At 43.6% G+C, this 15762-nt stretch overlaps 1 protein-coding gene across 1 annotated transcript; it reads left to right on the top strand.

Annotated features, from left to right (window-relative positions):
* The first annotated feature begins 5568 nt into the window (after window positions 1-5568).
* On the top strand, window positions 5569-15350 carry RERGL (RERG like). The gene is made up of 5 exons (XM_035127955.2): window positions 5569-5847; window positions 8396-8452; window positions 8973-9046; window positions 10324-10472; window positions 12218-15350. The coding sequence occupies exons 1-5, from the start codon at window positions 5796-5798 to the stop codon at window positions 12498-12500; spliced, it is 615 nt and encodes a 204-aa protein (XP_034983846.1). The 5' UTR covers window positions 5569-5795; the 3' UTR covers window positions 12501-15350.
* The last annotated feature ends 412 nt before the right edge of the window (window positions 15351-15762 follow it).

Here is a 15762-nt window from a genome sequence, read left to right as displayed (position 1 = left end):
ATCTAGAAGCCTGCAGCTGAATAACTGGCTGGTTAGTCCAAATCAATATTTGAAGCTCACCCCCTGCCAGCTGTTGTGAGATTTTTGCAGTCCCTGTAGAGTGCCAGGTCAGTGGTGACAGAAAAACCCACAGCAGGCTTAGCTGAATATACAAAGCTGTGTTATACTGGTTGAGACCATCAGTCCATCTAGACTTGCATTGTTTACTCTGGTTGTGGTTCTTTCCCAGACATTGGCTGGAGATGCCAGAGATTAAACTGTTCTACATGGCAGAGCAGATGTTTGTAATGGCTTTCCAGGGTTTCAGATGGACACCATTTGAACATCATCTCTTACCTGGTCCTTTTATCTGGAGATGCCAGGGATTGAGTTAGCTGCTGGGCTAGGTTCCAGGCACAGGTGTTGCAGATCACTCCTCCGCTCTCCATGTCTCTTGGTCCTATGCACACCTTGAGACATTACTCTAGTTGTTGTTTAGTTCTTTAGTCGTGTCTGACTCTTCGTGACCCCATGGACCAGAGCACGCCAGGCACTCCTGTCTTCCGCAGTTTGGTCAAACTCAGGCCTCTCCCTTGAACTCCAATGCCAAACTCCCTTGCTAACACCCCTGTTTGCGAGCTCTTGGTCACAAGCTGCCAGAAGCTGTAATTAACCACGTTTGAAGGCTGCTGGCTTCCTCCAGATCATTCTTCCCTCTCAGATCATGTGCAATTTATTTCTTTCCCATGCGCAGCAACACTGTTGTGTTCCCTGAAGTGCACCGAACACTTGGGGTACAGAGGTTACCCTCCCCATGCATCATCCTCTACATCCCTTGGCAAACCGCACAATTTTGAGCATTCATCCAGAGGGCCTTCTCGGTAGTGGCACCCACCCTGTGGAACGCCCTCCCACCAGATGTCAAAGATACAAACAACTACCAGACTTTTAGAAGACATCTGAAGGCAGCCCTGTTTAGGGAAGCTTTTAATGTTTAATAGATTATTGCATTTTAATGTTCTGTTCTGTTGGAAGCTGCCCAGAGTGGCTGGGGAAACTCAGCCAGATGGGCGGGGTATAAATAATAAATAATAATTATTATTATTATACTTGCAGGGCATTTACACATCTCAATGCAGGCTGGAATTAACAGTGGAAACTTGGTTGTCAAATGCTTCGGAAGCTGAACAATTCGGAACTCAAACGCCGACAACCCGGAAGTGAATGCTTCTGTTTCTAAACGCGCCTCAGAAGTCGAACGGCTTCGGAGGCTTGCTTCTCCATTTTTCCAATGGATTTTGCTGACTGGCAATTGTGCCTTGGTTGTCGAACGTTTTGGAAGTCAAACGGTCTTCTGGAACAGATTACGTTCGACAACTGAGGTTCCACTGTACACCATAGGCTTTGTGCAAGCAAATCAGAATGGAGGCTTAATTTATAGGTCATCTGAAGAGGCCCACTGATTGTACACTTGTTGAATGCAATGTGTGAACACCCCTTCTGCCTCTGCCATCCATTATTTCCTTATGTTCTAATTTATTTTTGTTCTAGCCTAGGCCCTAAATTGGTGGATTCACTTCCACAAGATGTGGTGATTGACACCAACTTAGATGGTTGTTAAAGGGGGATTAAACAATTGGATAAGGCTATTGGTCCTTATTGGCTATTGGACCCAGGTGGCGCTGTGGGCTAAACCACTGAGCCTAGGGCTTGCTGATCAGAAGGTCGGCGGTTCGAATCCCTGTGACGGGGTGAGCTCCCGTTGCTTGGTCCCAGCTCCTGCCAACCTAGCAGTTCGAAAGCACGTCAAAATGCAAGTAGATAAAAAGGAACCGCTACAGCGGGAAGGTAAACGGCGTTTCCGTGTGCTGCTCTGGTTTGCCAGAAGCAGCTTTGTCATGCTGGCCACATGACCTGGAAGCTATACGCCGTCTCCCTCGGCCAATAATGCGAGATGAGCGTGCAACCCCAGAGTCAGTCACGACTGGACCTAATAGTCAGGGGTCCCTTTACCTTTACCTTTATATTGGTCCATATAGTTAAAGCTATTGTTTTCCCAGTAGTGATGTATGGAATTGAGAGCTGGACCATAAAGAAGGCTGGTCGCCGAAGAATTGATGCTTTTGAATTATGGTGCTGGAGGAGACTCTTGAGAGTCCCATGGACTGCTAGAAGATCAAACCTATCCATTCTGAAGGAAATCAGCCCTGAGTGCTCACTGGAAGGAAGTGCTCACTGGAAGTGAAGCTGAGGCTCCAATACTTTGTCCACCTCATGAGAAGAGAAGAATCCTTGGAAAAGACCTTGATGTTGGGAAAGATGAAGGACACAAGGAGAAGGGGACGACAGAGGATGAGATGGCTGGACAGTGTTCTTGAACCTATGAACATGAGTTTGACCAAACTGCAGGAGGCAGTGGAAGACAGGAGTGCCTGACGTGCTCTGGTCCATGGGGTCACCAAGAGTCGGACACGACTAAACGACTAAACATCAACAACAAATCAGTGACTGCTAGTCACTATGGCTATGTGTTGTGTCCAGAATCCCAGGCACCATACCTCTGAATTGCAGTTGCTTTGAAAGAACGGGAGAAGAGGGCTAATGACCACATGGCCTCCTTAGTGATTTCTCAGAGGCATCTGGTTGTCTGCTGATGGAAACAGAACATTGGTCCAGGTATGTTCTTATTAAAGATGTAGGAGCCCAGTTTTCTTTTGCATCTGACCACCCACATTCTAAGCTAGATGCTGATAGCTCACACTGAACACTGCCTGGTTTTCCCAGTCCTCATTTGTGAGGAGCAATTTTCTACTTGGGTTTCTGAAGCTGACTAGCCACATGACTGGAATGCAAAATAAATAAACCTCCTGGTCAGCATAGTCTTCAAGTCACCCTTTCCACTTTTTTTGCTTTTATTAAATGCTTCCTTTGCGGTGAGAGGCAAAGGGCAAAAGTTACAATTCCAGGCAGTGCCCCCACTTCTGTGGTCTGCTTTTTTCCACAGTGCAATGTGTGACTGTGAAAACACAGGGGCTAAAAAAAGAAAAAAGGGAGTTAGCATTCTGATACTAAAAATAAACTCTATGGCAACAAAAACACACACAATGCCTCCATTTATTCCAGAAGGTCAATTCCTGAACAGGAACTTTCTTCTGAGGAACTGATCCTAAGGCATCTAGCCCCAAGACACATAGGCTGTGTGTCCCAGTGCCACTGGTTTGCTACATTTCAGGCTAGTATACCAGTATACCTCAGCAACTAGTATCCATAGGAACAACAGCATCTGCCATATACCAAGTCAGACCATTAGTCTATCTACCTGGGTATTGTCTACAATCAGTGGCTCCTCAGGGTTTTAGGAAGGGAAGCAGGCCCTACTTGGAGGTGTCAGGGATTGAACCTTAATGCAAACCATGTGTTCTACCACTGAGCTACTGTGGCAAGTATTTCCACTGACATGAGTCAGCAGTGTGCTGCAGCAGCTTAAAAAGCCAATGCAATTCTGGGCTGCATCAATAGGAGTATAGCATCTAGATCTAGGGAAGTAATAGTACCACTGTATTCTGCTCTGGCCAGACCTCACCTGGAGTACTGTGTCCAGTTCTGGGCACCACAGTTCAAGAAGGATACTGACAAGCTGGAACGTGTCCAGAAGAGGGCAACCAAAATGGTCAAACGCCTGGAAACAATGCCTTATGAGGAACGGCTTAGGGAGCTGGGTATGTTTAGCCTGGAGAAGAGAAGGTTAAGGGGTGATATGATAGCCATGTTCAAATATATGAAAGGATGTCATATAGAGGAGGGAGAAATGTTGTTTTCTGCTGCTCCAGAGAAGCGGACACGGAGCAATGGATTCAAACTACAAGAAAGAAGATTCCACCTAAACATTAGGAAGAACTTCCTGACAGTAAGAGCTGTTCGGCAGTGGAATTTGCTGCCAAGGAGTGTGGTGGAGTCTCCTTCTTTGGAGGTCTTTAAGCAGAGGCTTGACAGCCATCTGTCAGGAATGCTTTGATGGTGTTTCCTGCTTGGCAGGGGGTTGGACTGGATGGCCCTTGTGGTCTCTTCCAACTCTATGATTCTATGATTCTATGATTCACTTCTGCACTCATTTTTGTACCGATTTTGGCTGGCCCCAGAGACATTCGAACCTGCTCTATAGATGTTTTTTCCCCCCCAATGCAACACAATAAAACTTACAGAAATTGGAGTAAAACACATCTTTCTATTTTTGTAATGGAACAAAGCCCAACTTGCATACCAGACTAGTAAATCACTACTCCCTATTTCCTAGCTTGAACTAATACCCTTGTGTTCTATTGTACTCAGTGGGACTTCTCAGAAGACTTTTATTGGATTGCGTTGTTACTAGGGAGTAAGCGCCATTGAAGATAGTGGCTTGTTCTGCCGCTAATCTAACACCCTGTTTCTCACAGAGACCAACCAGCTGCCCCTGGGAAGTTTACGAGGAGAGCGTGAATGCAATAGCCACACTATGCTGTTCCCAAGCCCATTCCCAAACTGGAATTCAATGATACACTGCCTCTAAAGGTTCTATATAACCATCAATATCCACTGGGAGACCCATCTCTCCTTCCTTCTCCTAACTCCAGGGAGGGAAGAGCAGTGATGCTTTTGCAGGGGAAACTCTGGAAATAACATGATGGGCAAGTTATTATAATTATAATTGATTAATTATTATGCCATGTATATGCCAAAATGCCTTCTAAGCACTTTCCAGCTATAAAATCAATATATAATTAAAATACGCAATAACAATAAAACATCCTTTACAAAAATATACAATAAAGCAACCACAATATCAGGCAGGCAGCTTCACTGTACTTTTTTCAGCCATAGCTGCCAAGTTTTCCCTTTTCTCGCGAGGAAGCCTATTCAGCATAAGGGAATTTCCCTTAAAAAAAGGGAGAACTTGGCAGCTATGTTTTCAGCGCCCGCTAAAAACATTGTTGTTCAAACAAGCCTACCCAGTTACGTAGAATGTTGATATGTGCTTTAATCTGATTTTGGCTTGTACATTTTTATTTATTGTCTGTTTTAAATTATTGTTGTTAATTCTTTTTAGCAATGATTTAACACTTTTGTCCTTTTTTTATAAACCACTTTGAGGGTTTTTATTTTATTTTTATTTTTACAATCAAGCATACTATAAATTTTATAAAATAAAACAAATAGACTTAAAATAGTTTTTTTTTTATATAAAACCCAGTTAAAACAATAAAACCACCAGTTCAGGGGACGTTCAAAAATTAAGGAGGTCAATTTCACATGATGAAACTCAATTTCACTTTCCTCTCCCTAAGTCATTTGAGGAAATATCTATCTCCCCTCTTAACAGGCAGGGAGGAAATTGACCAGAGCATGTTCTTGTTTGCTTTGTGCCTGTTTCATACTGTTGCAAAGAGGAGAGCACGATCACAGGCTTGGACGGAGATGGAAGAGACGTCTCAGTTCCTTTCCTTGCCAAATAGACGCACACACACAAACGAAAAACGCAGGCATCTAAGGGTGGGCGGGTTCTTGAACTGCATTGCCTTATTATGCTCCCAGTTCGCCCTCCCTCCAGGAGGCTAAATAGAAGAAGTTGCAGGCAGCGGTCAAAGAGCTCCAAATTGCTCTCTGGGGAAGTACCGGTAGGCGAAGTGCGTAAAGACGAGGGGCAAGGGCGCAGAAGCAATAGGAACAGACTGAAGTTGCACCACCGGCGAGCGCATCTTCCCTGTGTGGAAGTTTGTGGTTTGGATCGCTTTAAGTGCCTGAATAAAAGCAGCCCAAGTCGGGCTGCTTTTCCAAGAATGAATGAAATGAAAGTAGCAGTTTTGGGCAGCGAAGGAACAGGCAAATCTGGTAAGGCTCCCCTCTGTTTGACCTCTATTTTCTAGCTACCTAAATTGCTGTTGTATCGGTTTACAGGCACTTTGGGGTAACTTTAAAAAACTACTGGAGTTCTCCATCTCTCTCCCCCCACTGCTTTTTTGGCTGGGGTGAGGGATTGCTTGGTGTGTTTGTGATATAATGTAAAGTTTGCATGAAGTTTATAGGATAAGGTACATGTGTGTGTGTGTCTGTGTGTGAGTGTGTGAGTGAGTGAGAGAGAGATTTTGTTTCCCTTTCTTTTGAAATAAAAGCAAGGGATATGTGTCCAAGAGCTGTCTTTATTTATTTTGCACAAGAAAATAAATTTCTTTCCATATACCTCATCCAAATTGCCAACTTTTCACAGGCCCTGCTTCTGTCCGGTTAACAGCATTTTGACATACCATATGTATGCCATACACAGGAGGACAACTGGTTAAAAAAAAGTTAGCCACTTTACCTCGTGGTGTGTGTGTGTGTGTGTGTGTGTCCAGAATTCTGGGATGTCTTCAATTTGAAATTTCATTTTACAAAGCAGCATTTTAAGCAGCTGAAAATTCCAATAGCTGAATTTGAAACTGCAAAATTGAAATTGGAAGTTCAACCTTTGAATGGTACATTTTATTTTCTCTTTTTTTAAGAAGCACAAACTCTCTATTGCTGTCAGCCTAGGAATATTTACTTGAGCCCATTTGATCTAAAACAGATTTAACTTCAGAGTTAACATGCACAGACATCTCAGTGCAACCATGATGAGAGACGTCAACTTTCCAAATGTGACATTTTGATATCTCACCTCTCCTGACCAATGATTTCCAAAACTATGCCATTGGCAATGTTCTCCAAAACTAACTCTGGAGTCTATAAATCCAGTTTTCCACTAAGATCTGTAAGCTGTCCACTCACAATAGCCCAAATATTGCTCCTTAAGGATGCATTTCGGATTCACCCAGTGGCACCTCTCCAGTGTAAAGCTTTAGCCATTAATTAAATGTGTGGGAGAATTATCATCATCATCAACATCATCATGCTAATTTGGCATGGGAAACCCTGTTGCTGATGTTTCCAGCTTGTTTTGTGCAGACATGATGAGATGATAGGATAGCCATTTTCAGCTATCTGAAGGGATGTCACACTGAAGATGGAGCAAGCTTGCTTACTGTTGCTCCAGAGACTAGGACCCGAACCAATAGATTCAAGTTACAAGAAAGGAGATTCTGACTAAACATTTGGAAGAACTTTCTGACTTGACAGTGGGATAGACTACCTTGGAAGGTGGTGAACTCTCCTTTACTGGAGGTTTTTCAACAGAAGTTGGATGGCCACCTGCTAGGGTCTGTAAATGTCATTGCTGCATTGCAGGAGGTCACGCTAGATGACCCTAGTGTACCCCTTCCAACTCTGCAATTCTGTGAGTCCTGTTATTGTCCCAAATTATTTTGTGCAGACCTGAGTCCTGCAGTGTCCCAGATGATCAGTGGCAGAGCTGAATGTGCTTCTGGCTTGAGGAGTAGATCTGACATAGGATAGGGTATTTCTGCAGTGCAGCTGATTAGCAAGACTAGTCTTCTTTATCACATTTTTCTCTTAACGTTTCTTCCAAGGAGCTCAGATGGGCATGACATCCCTGTGAAATAGGTTGGGACAGAAGATGGTGACTAGCCCAGGGTCATTGTTGAGCTTGATGGCTAAGCAAACCATTTGAGCTTTTTGGTCTCCCATTCCACCACACTGCCCACTTTTACTGTTTCATTTTGACACTGAAACTCGAAATTCGAGTCCCGGGGGTATGCAGATGCCAAAGGACATTGTCTGAAGGCAAGTGATGCAACACTCTTGTGGAAGTGAAGCAGATCGCAGTCTGAAGGGTGCCTGGATGAGAGATTCAGTGGGCTCTCTATCTTAAACCATCTTGAATTCCACCAAGGGAGAAAAGACAGACTTGAATGGCATTCATAAATGAGTGCTAAAAAGTGCCTCTCCATTCTTTCCTCTTCTGCACCAAATCCTTCCTCACCAGGGATCCATTGTTGGTCTCTTCAGCACTAGGGACCAATTAATTGCCTGGAACATCTTGTTGTTGTCTCCTTTTCTAGGAAAGTGTCAGTGCATTCTGTGGCCAGGCTCCAGCAAAACTAAGCCCCACTGAAAACAAAGGCAATAGTTGCAGCCAACTTTCTCCATCCGCGAGGTTTAGGGAGATGGGGATTTATTGCAGTGTCTGTCCTACAGATGCACACAAGTCCACATAACCTAGTTGTCATCAGTGCCAGCCCACACTTTTGTGTCACCATGGCCAGAATGAAGTGGGCCAGAATGAAGTGTATGTTGCTGGCAACTGGTATGTCCCAAATGAGAAGCAAATAATTTATTTTTGTATTTATATTTCCAAAAATAGATGCTTGTGGAATTTCTGTCTCAGTGCCAACTTTGTGGGTACTGTGCATGTTGCTGCCCTGCCTCAGGCAGCAAAATGTCTTAGGCTTGTCCAACAGGCTGAAGATCATTTCTCACGTCACATTTTGTTCTCTCATTGCAGCCCTTACGGTACGCTTTCTGACCAGGCGCTTCATTGGAGAATATGCTTCTGACTCTGGTAAGCCTCCACTAACTTGGAAAATCTGTATCTACTTTGCCTCTTAGGTCCCATCTGCACTATGCACTGAAAGCAGAATCATAGAATTGTAGAGTTGGAAGGGACCCTGAAGATCATCGAGCCCAACCACCTGCAACGCAGGAATAGGGAATCGAACCTGCAACCTTGGCATTATCAGCACTACACTTCATCCAACTGAGCTATCCAGGCTGACACATACCACTTTATTAATGAATGAATGAATGAATGAATGAATGAATGAATGAATGACATTTATATCCGACCTTTTTCCTGAGGAACTCAAGGTGGCATATATGATTGTCTTCCCCACCATTTTATCTACACAACAACTCTGTGAGGTAGGTTAGGCTGAAAGACTGTGACTGGCCTAAGGTTGCTCCATGAGTGGCTGAGTGGGGATGTGAATCCTGTTTTTTTTTTTTTTACATAAACAGTGGCAATTCTCTCCCCCCCCCACCAAACTCATAATCATTTGTGTCCTCCTTCTCTTGTCTCACAGAGTGCATCTATACAAAGCACATTTTTCTGGAAGGAAAGCCGATCAACCTGGAAATATATGATCCTTGTTCACAAGTAAGTTAAAGAACACTGCCGACAGCGCGCTCTGATGTTGCATCACGCCACATCGCTCTAAAGATCTTTTAAGTAATGTTGGGAAGTAAAGTGCAAGAGAGGGAGCTGCAAGATCCATGGATCTAAACTGAACCCTAATTAAGACTCACGTCTTCGATGTTGATCCATTTTGAGCCAAAAAAGTGGTCCCCACATGGTTTGTGGCTGCGTGCTCCTTTTTGGGATGCAAATAGTTGGGAGGGTTGGATTGGTGTTGGTGAAAACCAATGGCTGGGATCAAATAAGTATTTAATGTATGCATCCACATTCGCATCCCCTAGCCCATAATCCGTTTATGCAATTCACTGCCACATGATGTTGCGATGGCAATAAGTTCACATGCTGTTTAAAAAAAGGAATTAAGCCAATTCTTGGAGGATGGTGCTGTCAATGGCTGTTCTACTTAGGTTCCAGTTAATTGTGATAGTTCTGAATACCAAAACACAGGGGAGAGTCCAGGGGGGCTTTTATAGACAGAATCGTGGGCTGTATATCGACACCATATAGGTTTGTGCACCAAAGGTTCATGTGAACTTACATGGATAGTTGGTCTGACCCAACAAAGCAGTTATTGTGATTTTATATGTGTTTACATGCTAATAATAATAATAATCATAATTTATTATTTATACCCCGCCCATCTGGCTGGGTTTCCCCAGCCACTCTGGGTGGCTCCCAAGAGAATACAAAAAAACACGATAAGACATTAAAAACTTCCCTAAACAGGGTTGCGTTCAGATGTCTTTAGAAAGTCGGATAGTTTATTTCCTTGACATCTGATGGGAGGGTGTTCCACAGGGCAGGCGCCACTACCGAGAAGGCCCTCTGTCTGGTTCCCTGTAACTTCACTTCTCACAGTGAGGGAACCACCAGAAGGCCCTTGGTGCTGGACCTCAGTGGCTGGGCTGCAGGATGGGGGTGGAGACACTCCTTCAGGTATACTGGGCCAAGGCCGTTTAGGGCTTTAAAGGTCAGCACCAACACTTTGAATTGCGCTCAGAAATGTACTGGGAGCCAATGTTGGTCTTTCAGGACTGGTGTTATATGGTCTTGGCAGCCACTCCCAGTATCCCTCTTTGTTCTGCTTACCTCGGCTTCTCATACTTCACTAGAAGCAGCTTTCATAGGTTATTGTGAGAGTTTCCAGGGCAAAGTATCTAAAATTCAGCGCTTCCAGTCATTAAGGTGCTCTGTGATATGCTATGTGATGCATCCTCTCATGCAATGTTACTTTCCAGCCTCGACGAGGGAAATTGTCCCTCACTGATGAGCTCCACTGGGCGGATGGGTTTGTGGTCGTGTACGCAATCAGTGACAGAGCCTCCTTTGCCTTTGCGAAAGCCTTGCTGTACCGGATACGAGAGTGCCACATGTCGGGCTGCAAAAGGTAAGCCCTTCAATGGCCGGAACTAGGAACGCTGAAAGGAATGTGATAGCCATGAGAGAGTCTGGTTATTTCTTATAGTTCCCATCCTGTTGAACATCTCTGTACTACAGGGGCTGCATTCAGATAGCCCTTTATTCTTAGGGTCATGGGTTCGAGGCGAGCCCCCACATTGAGCAGAATATTCCTGCACTGCAGAGAGTTGGACTGTATGATTCCCTTATCCCCATCCTTTTCACGCTTTGTGTCATCTTTCACATGACATAAGAGCCACTTCTGCAAATCTAGCAGAAATCTCGTGCTCACTCTCAGGTTAATGACTTAAAAAAACACCCCATCTGTTTGTGACACTGTTAACCTGGAAAATCATGGGTGTTTCACACTGGAAATCTTCCTGTTGTCTTCATGGATCACACCACTGCTGCCCAAGCAATGAAATCTGTGGTGCCGTTCTGGCATATAGGACTTTCTTGTGGGAAAGGCGGGAACAGAAGCATGCTGGCACTTGAAGGGTGGAGACATGTCCCATGATGCCTGCTGTTGTGTCACACCATGCCCACTGGGTGTGAATGAGATTTAGCATGACATGGGGGTATATCAAGCCAGTTCCATAATGCAACAGGTAACACACTGTAAAATGATGGTCAGATGCCAGGACAGTAGTCCTAGCAGGATAACCAGGGGAACTAATGCAATAATCCTCATGTCTGAATGCATCCAGAGTTTTGCTGGCCTAAGAGTCATTCCTTTTTCCCAAGAAGCCCTGGGAGATACATGAGGGTGGGAGAAGGATCACAATGGAGAAATCTAAAGCATTTCGCCAAACCACAGTTCCTAAGATTCTTTTAAGTGAAGCTATGTCAGTTCAAGCAGGATATTTCTGATATAGGTTTGCAGTGCAGTTAAGGCCCTAATCTCTTACATTCAGCATGCAAAACATGAACTGAACCATGTTCTTCATTTTGTTTCTTAAGATTTAGGTGCCGCCTTGCAAAACCATTATCAGTGGGGCTTAAAATTGTATTGGTAAAAACACCACCAAATTGTCTGGTCCGTGTAAATAAGCTAAAGGCAGTACTTCTATCCAGCACAATGACTACTTACACAATACACATTCCAACAATGGAGGAAACGCATCATCAAAGGAAGGACATACAGAATTGTATAAAACTTCCATCTGCTAGCTTATAAACATATTTAGAAATTAATACAGTGGTACCTTTGGTTACAAACATCTCAGGTTACAAACAATTTGGGTTACAGACTCCGCTAACCTGGAAGTAGTACCTCGGGTTAAGAACTTTACCTCAGGATGAGAACAGAAATCGTGCAGTGGCGGCAGGGGGAGGCCCCATTAGCTAAAGTGGTACCTCAGGTTAAGAACAGGTTAAGACCTCTGGAACAAATTAAGTTTGTAACAGAGGTACCACTGTAATAATAATAATAATTAATAATGACACATGATAGAGGATCTGTAAAACAGGACACAGGGCTACTCTATGTAACATAGAAAGCCATTGTGGGTTTGTTGGACTAGGACCTGGGATACCCGGGTTCAAATCCCTGCTCAGTCATGAAACTCACTGGGTGAACTTGGGCCAGTCAAAGCCTCAGCCTAATGCCACCTTTAGCTCCTTGGAGAATAGAGGGAATATAACTGTAATAATAAATAATAATAAGCAACATCAGAATAAAATGATCAACAAATTGTGTTTTACGAGTTTTTCCTCTCCTCAACCCTCCCTCAGGGCTGCAGATTCCACTGTCATTTTAGTTGGGAACAAGCAAGATCTGTGCCATATGCGTGAAGTTGGCTGGGATGAAGGGCAAAAGTTGGCCCTGGACTACAAATGCCAATTCTGTGAACTGTCTGCGGCGGAACATTGCCAGGAAGTGGCAGCCATGTTCACCAAAGTCCTGAAGAACGTCACCTCGAACGCTAAGGGGAAGGAGAAAAGGCGGCCTAGTGGGTCAAAATCTATGGCCAAACTGATCAACAACATGTTTGGGAAGAGGAGGAAGTCTGTTTAGGGGAAGGTCCACCAGCCGTGATCAGGGCAGGAAGAAGATGCACACAACCAAAGACCTAGTCAACATGGAGATTTCACTCCAGTGAATTTCATTTCTAAAGAGCTTCATTTGAAAGGAAGTCATAGAGCAATACTGAATCATTCACACATTACTTGAGGTCTGATGGATGGTTGACTCTCATAGGGACGTGTAACCTCTCTTTGCTGAAAAGAGTTGTATTTGAGTTGACACATAACACTAAAATTCTGCCTGCAGTGATTGAAATATGATGACAGATCCAGACATGCAAATTAGTTGCTGCTGCAGCCAATGGGTAGGCAACAAGGCTTTCTTGACCCAGCTGATGTTAGTCAACACTGAGTCCAATTGAAAGCAATGGGACCTAAGCTAACAGCAGAAAAACGACTTTGAGCTGGACTTGGGCTGGATCTAGACACATCAAAGAAATGCTTCAGAAAAATGTGTTGTAACTTTTATAATGAGAAATCGTAATGGCAAAAATGGAACTCCACAGTGCCATCTGGCATCAGTGTTATATCGCATGTAAAACGCCTACAAAACACTTTTTCTTTACCATTCTTTCTGAGTCACAGGACCAGAATCATTGTGACAACAAGGCTGAGAAGGATACATTGTGTGGAGACTAGGCCCCCATCTGCACTATATATAAAAAACCAATATCATACCACTTTAAATAGCCATAGCTTCCCCCAGAGAATCATAGAAGCTGCGGTTTCTTAACGGTGCTGAGAGTTGTCACGAGATCCCTATTTCTCCTCACAGAGCTACAATTTTCAGAGTAGTTTAACAGCCAATCTCTCTTTTCAATATGGGAACTGAAGCCCAGTGAGGGGAATAGGGGTCTCCTAGCAATTCTCAGCACCCACAACAAACCACATTTCACAGCATTCTTTTTTTGGGGGGGTGGGAGTTTTAAATTTATAATGCAGCCCAGATTGCATTAACTCTAAATCCTTAGGGTCTGCTATTGTCCTGACATTTACTTGTTCTATGGATTTAACCCACATCTCTTCTCACATGTCTTCTCCATTCATGTTTTTGTTCATATAGACCAGGCAGAGGCAACCTTGGCTCTCCAGATGTTTAGGAACTACAACTCCCATGACCCCTAGCTAACAGGGCCAGTGGTCAGGGATCATGGGAGTTGTAGTTCCAAAACATCTGGCAAGCCAAGGTTGCCTATGCCTGATATAGACATATCTAGCAATACAATCCTATGCATGTCTACTCAGAAGTAAGCCTTGCCTTGTCCAGTGAAGCTTACTGTCATGTATAGGACTGCAGTCTAAGTCTGCCTAAAACTATGTATGGTTTACGTCTATTTAAAACTTCCAGGTAGTCCATATTATCAGCAGTAATTGGTTTTCTTACAATAAAAATATGCTAGTGCCTTGCAGGAGGATTGCAAGCACAGGCCCAGGGCACAAATTTGTTACAAAATTTGCATATGCTAATTTCTACGCATAAATGCACATTTTGGTGTCTCAGCAAAATAAGAGTGCCCTGGAGTTCATGCTGAGGAGGCCTGTAAGCAAAGTCAAAAATAAATAAATTAAGCTTTAAAGAAAGTGAGGAAGAAACATCCAACCAACATAAAAGGGGAGCTTTAACTGAAGTATGAGAATACCAGAACACTGCATCTCAGGGGTATTGTAAGCACTGCAAAAAGCACTGCACCCCAACCCTGAGAATTCCACCAACGTTTTCTTTCTCCTTCGATAATCACTGAGTGCTATTGCTTTTATCATCCACTGATGGAGTACGGCTTTAAACAAGAACTTAAGAGAGAACCCTTTTACACAGCATTAATCCATTCTGCCTTTCAATCCTGTTTTATTATTGCATTTTATGGCTTTCGGGCCATTTTTGGATTATGTTTGTTGTTTACTGCCCCGATTATTTTTAATTAAGGTAGGTTTATAAATAATAAGTAAATAAAGGGCATAGCTGCCAAGTTTTCCCTTTTCTCGCGAGGAAGCCTATTCAGCATAAGGGAAAATCCCTTAAAAAATGGGTAACTTGGCAGCTATGATAAAGGGTAGAGTGAACTGGTGAGAAAGAATCCCAAGATCTTACTTGGAAACCCCTTCCTTGGAGTTGCTTAGCAAATTCTCAGACAACACTATGACACGTGACTTGATATCGTCCTAAAGTCAAAGTCTTTTGGTGAGAAGTAATTAGCCATATAAATATGGTTTTGGTCACCTCCTTGAGATTTACAGATGATAATGTCCTCCTGAATTATGTTCTGGTCCTTTGGAACTTGACAGAGAGACAATCGAACTGGCAGGGGGCACTCAGAGTAGCTACTGTAAACATCTAACACTTCAATACTGGAACAAGAGGTCTGCCCCTACCAATTGTACCAGAGACAGAGGATATGATTCATCTGGCAGCTAAGGATGGCGACCTTCCATAAACACAAGAGAAACAGAAGTTTTCAGATACATACTCTCCTTCTCAGATTAATTTGCTTGGATGTCTGGGCAATGGTTTGGTCTGGACCATGACCTGCTTCCCCTCACTCCCCCCCCCCCCTAAAATGTATGTACAGAATGTGTTGATTTGATTTATTATGGCTTATTTTTCATTGTTCGACTTTGTTTTTGCTTTTTTGGGGGGTAATTCAATAAAATTCAATTTAAAATCTCACTGAGAAATGGCAAACAACCTGCTTCATGCAGCAATACGAATGGGATCTGCAACAAAATGTTGTAGTGTGAAATGGTGCCACAACAGCTTTTGTGGGGTCTTTGCTCACTGACCAGCCCTGGGCTGCACAGCCTGCAGTTTGCATAGCACAAATGTCCTTCAGAACATCTCCTTCTACTGCTGACTAGAATCATAGAGTTGGAAGAGACCCCAAGGGCCATCCAGTCCAACCCCCTGCCAAGTAGGAAACACCATTAAAGCATTCCTGACATATGCCTGTCAAGCCTCTGCTTAAAGACCCCCAAAGAAGGAGACTCCACCACACTCCTTGGTAGCAAATTCTACTGCCAAACAGCTCTTACTGTCAGGAAGTTCTTCCTAATGTTTAGGTGGAATCTTTTTTCTTGTAGTTTGAATCCGTTGCTCCGTGTCCGCTTCTCTGGAGCAGCAGAAAACAACATTTCTCCCTCCTCTATATGACATCCTTTTATATATTTGAACATGGCTATCATATCACCCCTTAACCTTCTCTTCTCCAGGCTAAACATACCCAGCTCCCTAAGCCGTTCCTCATAAGGCATTGTTTCCA

The sequence above is a fragment of the Zootoca vivipara genome, chromosome 10, assembly GCF_963506605.1.
Source record: "Zootoca vivipara chromosome 10, rZooViv1.1, whole genome shotgun sequence".
In the NCBI taxonomy this organism is placed as follows: domain Eukaryota; kingdom Metazoa; phylum Chordata; class Lepidosauria; order Squamata; family Lacertidae; genus Zootoca; species Zootoca vivipara.
Note: the sequence above shows the minus strand (reverse complement) of the source record. Positions and strands in the feature narration are given on the sequence as shown.

What these genes read in the sequence shown, in the direction of transcription:
- RERGL (XM_035127955.2), top strand. Translation starts at nt 5,796, where the DNA reads ATGAATGAAATGAAAGTAGCAGTTTTGGGCAGCGAAGGAACAGGCAAA. An exon ending in CGAAGGAACAGGCAAATCTG is followed by an intron (nt 5,848 to 8,395) that starts GTAAGGCTCCCC and finishes CTCTCATTGCAG; the next exon opens with CCCTTACGGTACGCTTTCTG. An exon ending in TATATGATCCTTGTTCACAA is followed by an intron (nt 9,047 to 10,323) that starts GTAAGTTAAAGA and finishes GTTACTTTCCAG; the next exon opens with CCTCGACGAGGGAAATTGTC.